At 34.6% G+C, this 6,618-nt stretch overlaps 1 protein-coding gene across 1 annotated transcript; it reads right to left on the bottom strand.

The window, feature by feature from the left end:
* Positions 1 to 5,502: 5,502 nt before the first annotated feature.
* On the bottom strand, positions 5,503 to 6,363 carry LOC128225759 (NF-kappa-B inhibitor cactus-like). The gene has a single exon (XM_052935660.1). It carries the CDS (start codon positions 6,361 to 6,363, stop codon positions 5,503 to 5,505), a length of 861 nt encoding a protein of 286 aa, XP_052791620.1.
* Positions 6,364 to 6,618: the final 255 nt, after the last annotated feature.

Raw genomic sequence — 6,618 nt, forward strand, 5'->3', positions numbered from 1 at the left:
GCTACAACAAGTCTTCTGGACACTTTTGGATTGTTTGTAATCGCTGCAAGATGCAGCGCCGTCTGTCGAAGCTTGTTTACTGATCTTATCTGGCTGTAGTCTGTAGTTAGGTTTATCAAGTTGATTGCCAGTTCGGTTTTTCGGATAATGATTGCCACAAAGAGAAAATTGTCACCGTCCCTGTCAGTAGTCATAATCACATTGGCAATAAGAGCTTTCACAGCCAAAGAATCGGCTGCAGTTGCTACTGTAAATCTTGGCATACTATCTTGCTGTTTATCGAAATTTATTTCACCTTTATATTGGCGGTGTTGCTCATTGTCCTTTTTTTGTCTTTTCATACTGCTGAAACTCGCTGAACATTTGATTCAGGTGGTGAGATGTCGGCATGCACATTCCAGTGTCTCTCGGAAGTGTTATAATGGCAGCTCGTGCCATTTCAGCAATGTATGTATACATCACTATGTTCCTAGACAATTTTAGGTCTTATGGTCAATTCTGAAGTACATATATGTGGCAATGGTGATATCCTGTCCTAGAAAAGTCATTTTAACCTTTGTCTTTTGTACTTTCTGATTATTTTGTTCAAACTTCTACGGAAATTAATAAATCCATCTGTTTGCTTCATAAATATATTAGAGGCGTAGTTATTCTTCCTTTTGCTTAAACTAATTACCTGTAATGTTGGGATCCCATATACATGTACATGTACATACTTATATAGTTTATATACATGCAGGCCTTAGGTGTATTTTTATCATTGCTTTAAATACTGAATTGCATTTTATGGTAACGACCTCACATAGGTTGGGTTAATTGAAAATCTAAAGTCCCATATAACGTTTAACGATTTATTTCTGATAACAAACTTAAACAATCGACTGAACTAAATTACAGCTCATTTACAACTTGAAAAACATATCATGAAATGTATTATCGGCAGGCGTCCGCGCTTATTTATAAAGTTTTTCTGATCATACACTGCTTTATTTTTATCTTCTATTGTATGGATTGAAACGGTTCAACAATGGCGGATACACATACGCTTCCATTGAACTGACAGTCTCCCTTAAATCATCTTTACTGCGGTATAGATAGATAGATTTATTTTAGTAAAAAATGCACATACATTGACATTTAAAATAAACAACATGTATAGTAAATTTCATTATACATACATGATATTATCAATAGCCATGACAGGCACACCGAAACAAGGATGACACAAAAAAAAGAAAACCCTTATTTCCATTGTGGTCCTTTGTTTTGGTGGCATGGCATAGGGAGGCATTGCATATTTAAGTAATAATATCGCTGTATTCGAGGTTGCACAAATATATTAAAAGTAAGTCTTTATGCATTAAAATAAATATTGCCTTAGTTGTATCACAATCACTTTACATGATAAGTTATAAGTTGAGAAATTTATATATAATTATCACATTATAGTATGAATATGACAGTATGTAGTACTTATAAAATGCGAGGCTAAGTTCAAATGGTTTCTTTACTGAAAATCTTTGAATAAATAAATGAAAAAAAGCCTTTTAATAGCATGACATATTATGCCAAATTATCTAAAATAAATAAATATTTACTAGCATTTTAATTTCTTAGTCTGTGCTATACTAGATGGCAATTTGTTCCATAAAGAAATACCAGAAAAGAAGAAGGACTTTAACCCAAAACCTTTGACCTCTGGAACAGCATTAGCCCCTTTCTGACATAACCTTGTCCTATGTGTGTGTACAGTATCTTGGGAGATAAAATTGTCTCCCATATAGTCCGGGGCTATGCCTTTTTTATTCTACAAACATGACCCAAAATAATCTGGTCGACAAGTTTGTTGACAGGTAACCAGTTGAGTGATTTAAAGTTTTCGGGGACAATGTGAGACCTTGCATCAAGATACAAAACAAACCTCATTAATTTATTTTGTGTGGTTTGGAGCTTGGTTTTAATTGAAATACGGCCATGAAAAGGAGTTTCTTGGTGTATTTTGTAAGGTAACCTTTCTTTCGATATAGATATTTTAACCTTGCATGGGCCTCTTTTAATATGGAACGAGCCATAGAATCTAAAGATAGGGTCTGATCAATAGTTGCGCCATGATATCTAACAGCAGAAGTTGGTTCAATATTGGTACTATTACATGTAATATCAAGTGTTGAGTTTGACCTTATTTTATGTTTAGACCCAAATAAAATTGACTCAATATAATACACTGTATAAAATAAATCTTTATAAAAAAATCATTCAACTGCTTTAGCAATTATCTTTAACAAATCTCCTTAATTCCATACACATTATAGTTATTTAAGTTATTATTGTAAGCAATAAAGTATTACGTTATTTATTGAATATTTTTAAAGTTTTAAATATGTTTTGCATGAGCGCCAAACGTGACCTCTCTCTACGAAAGTTAAAGCAAGCATGCCATCTCCCAGCAAATGCCAGGAATTTGGCCATAAAATGGCCTAAAATTGGCCTGGTCGTTTTCTGGTCGGTGTCAAAACAGAGCGGCCCATTTTCGGCTAAGAAACTGCAAACTCTCGACCTGACACTTGGCCGACGGCCAAAAAATGGCCAAATACGCTGTAGCAGAAACAGCGGCAGCCATATTGGATTTATATGAAAAAGAAATATAAAATTCTATAATTCAAATAAGTATTTCATCGCTTACCGAATTATCTAGTTTTCTTGACATATGACATATGCTATTTTGAATAAAGGAGAATCCGGAAATTCCGTAAAACCGCGGATAAAAATGGCTCACACATGTTTTGATTGCAACACGGCAAGAAAATGTTTTTTAACTGCCGAAATCAGTGCAAGAAGAGTTCATTAAGGCAAACATTCTGATAAAGTTTCATGAACATTGAATTAAATATAATATCTCTAGTGTGTTCAAAACCATTCCAAAGATTTGACCTAGTGACCAAATCTATGATTTGGCCTACTGAGCCTTTTTTACACCACATTACCAAATTTCGAATAAATCGAAGGGTTCATCAAGGAAAACATTCTGATTAATTTTCATGTATATTGGACCAAATATATTATGTCTAGTGTGTTCCAAAACCTTTTCAATGATTTGACCTAGTGACTTAGTTTTTACCCCATGTGACCCTCATTTGCAAGCGGTCGAGATATTTATGAAGGGAACATTCTGTCAGAGCTTGAACATCATCTGACCAATATGTAGCACGACATGACAGAAAATAAAACACAACACAATGACCTATTTTTTTGACACCATACAACCTTTTTTCAAATAAATCGAAGAGTTCATTAAGTAAAGGATATTGATAAAGTTTCATGAATATTATATCCATTGTAATATCTCTAGTATGTTCCAAAGAGTTTTCTAATGACCTAGATTTTGACCCAATGTGACCCACATTTACAAATGGTCGATATTATATATGTATTATATAGGAAATATGATAGCACTACTCCAGACTTCAGGAAATATACATGAATCCCATAAAACATGAAACAATTGACAAACAAGTGCAATAACATCATGATTACTTCGAGATGGATATTACTCGTTATTGTAAGTTGTAATCATAATATGCAACTAGAGACTAGTATATAGTCTTAGAATATAGTTATTTCTCTTTATTATTGTCTGTAATCATAGTTTTTATCTAACCACTATAGTTTTGTTTACAGTAGAGTTTGCAAATAAATTTATATAATTATTGTACCAAAGTATGATTTTTGAAATCTGCAACATGTTTGATTAACTTCGAATACCTGCACTGAAATGTTATAATACGAGAATACTGATAGAATATGTGAAGAAATGGTATTAGAAAAATAATGATATGATATGAGGTAAAATTAGGTATAAAACGTACATGTAAAATTCAATCTTATAATTTCCTTTATCTACAAAATTACATTCTTTACAATCCTGATAAAATCGAACATTTTACAAAACTGCTATGGAGAGGTCTGGAATACTGCTGGGCGGTGTCCACGTTTATTAATAGATGAATTGTAAGTTGTAAGTGAAGGGCGTTTCTCTTATAGAAATATGTTTTACAAAGATTTCAAGGCGATACACGAGTGTACGGTCGGAAACCATTCCACGGGAGCGCAATTACGAAATGAGAACTACAATGTATGCGAATGTAGACCAGTGGTGGTATATTAATTACGTGTACCTAAACGAATTGATCCGTCGGTTTGAAAGAAACAAGACGAACGTTGATCATTGGATAATGAATATAGTAACATAATCTTTGAACTTTAGTTTTATATCAGTTAAGTTTAAATATTTAAAGTCAATTATTTTAGAGTTTCACACTGATATTGTTTGTTTTAGATCGGGTGGATTCGGCTTTTACCTTTCAATTTATATCACTTTAATTTAAATAAGTCTATTAAGTTTGTGTTTTGGCACTTACATTTTTTATCCAATACATCAACTTTTATTCATAATATGGCCGCATAGTCTAACATGCGTATTCACTAGCACAACGTGTTATACAAATCGTTTCCATTGAACGGTAACATTTCTAACATAATGAATACGTATGGCCGACACCAGTCTAAATAAAAAAAGCAGTGAATACGTCTTTCAAACTTCTCGTTTAAAGCGTTAGACTAAGTCCTGGAATGTGCCGTTTTGGATATTTTTATACACAACGACACGGTAATTGACGAATTTTTTTAAGGAAAGTTAAATGAGAGTCTTGATCATTAAGAACTCATTTCTAATTTCAACTAAAATGTATCGATAGGCACGTTCTCATTGAAAATTGCAAACATGTTTCCATATAGACGTGGCCTTTAGACCAAGTCCAACAAAAGTGTCGCGCTGTGGCACTGCATTTTGTAACACAACGACACAAAAAAAACGTTGAAATTGTCGCGTCAACAGTTGCATTTCTAACGAAATTACGACGAATGCGCACCTCCCACGAAGTACTACCACAACGGTGATTTAGTAACGAAACGTTCGCGACGGTGCATTACAGCCGAAATCTAAATCGCGGATGATGTATTACAGTTTAACGCGGTGTTACAGCATAAGAGTTTTATTTAGTGCAGCGAGAACCCGCTTGAAACCTTAGTAACAGCCCTGTCACACAATTGGCACACACTCATTACTTGTGTTCATTTGGACTTCCTAAATATAATGCACATAAGTCTTTACTATCTTATCTCTAATAATTTATAATCAGTTTCCGCTCGACAAGGAAGTAAAAAAACCTGTCCATATTTGGTTAGACATTGATATATCTACATAGTAACTTGATTTGTCATGCTCTGTACCTCCTTAATTTGCTTGTATGTTATTTAATAAGATCAGTGGAAACAACCACAACTACTCTAGGAAAGGAGTTAATACGAAAGAGGCGAAACCAATCACCCCTTGCACACAGTCATGAATGATTTTGAAATTTTACCGCCAATAGTTCAGACCTTACGTAAACTGTAAATGATAACATGTTAGATGCCGATTATTAAGAAAAATAATAAATACATTTAGTCTGTCCGGTCTTCTTCCAAATCAAGATTTTCAATAATACATATTGGTCTTGGTCTGTCCGCTCCAGAAACTTTAAGCAAAGCCGCTACGTCTGCATATCCTCTATAAAAGGCGATTTCCATAGCCGTGTATCCAGAGTATGTCTCTGCATTTATTTTCAAGTTAGGCTTAGGCAACAAATACCGTACTAAATGTATTTGCCCCAACTCCGTGACAGCATGAAGGCATGTCATACCAGTTTTCATATCAAAAGTATTGATATCTGCGTCAATATCTATGAGCATATCAGCAATATCGAGATAACCTTTGCATATTGCTATCATTAAACATGGCGAACCATCATAATTTCTTATTTCAAAGTTTTGAGGTATTGGAACATACGGGATTTTGAAAGAATTCTGTTTCGTTTCCTCGTACGATACGTGCTGTATCAGACTCCTGGCAACCCCCGCCCATCCCTGAATGCACGCTATATGAAGTGCCGTGTTCCCATTGTAGTCTTGCATCTCAATCTCCGCTCCTGCTACAACAAGTCTTCTGGACACTTTTGGATTGTTTGTAATCGCTGCAAGATGCAACGCCGTCTGTCGAAGCTTGTTTACTGATCTTACCTGGCTGTAGTCTGTAGTTAGGTTTATCAAGTTGATGGCCAGTTCGGTTTTTCGCATAATGATTGCCACAAAGAGGAAATTGTCACCGTCCCTGTCAGCAGTCATAATCACATTGGCAATAAGAGCTTTTTCGGCCAAAGAATCGGCTGCAGTTGCTACTGTTAATCTTGGCATACTATCTTGCTGTTTATCGTAATTTTGTTCACCTTTATATTGTTGCTCGTTGTCCACTTTTTGTCTTTTCATACTGCTGAAACTCGCTGAACATTTGATTAAGGTGGTGATATTTCGGCAGGCACATTCCAGTATCTCTTGGAAGTGTTATTAGACCAGCTGGTGCCATTTCAGCAATGTATGTATACATCACTATGTTCCTAGATTGAAAATTTTAGGTCGTATGGTCCATTCTGAAGTACATATATGTGGCAATGGTGATATCCTGTCCTAGAAAAATCGTTTTTACCTATGTCTATTGAACTTTCTGATTTTTTTTTCTTTAAA

Source organism: Mya arenaria, chromosome 3 (assembly GCF_026914265.1).
Source record: "Mya arenaria isolate MELC-2E11 chromosome 3, ASM2691426v1".
NCBI classification, from domain to species: Eukaryota; Metazoa; Mollusca; class Bivalvia; order Myida; family Myidae; genus Mya; species Mya arenaria.

Bases quoted from the DNA above. Each gene is read 5' to 3' on its own strand.
- LOC128225759 (XM_052935660.1), bottom strand. From the start codon at position 6,363: ATGAAAAGACAAAAAGTGGACAACGAGCAACAATATAAAGGTGAACAA.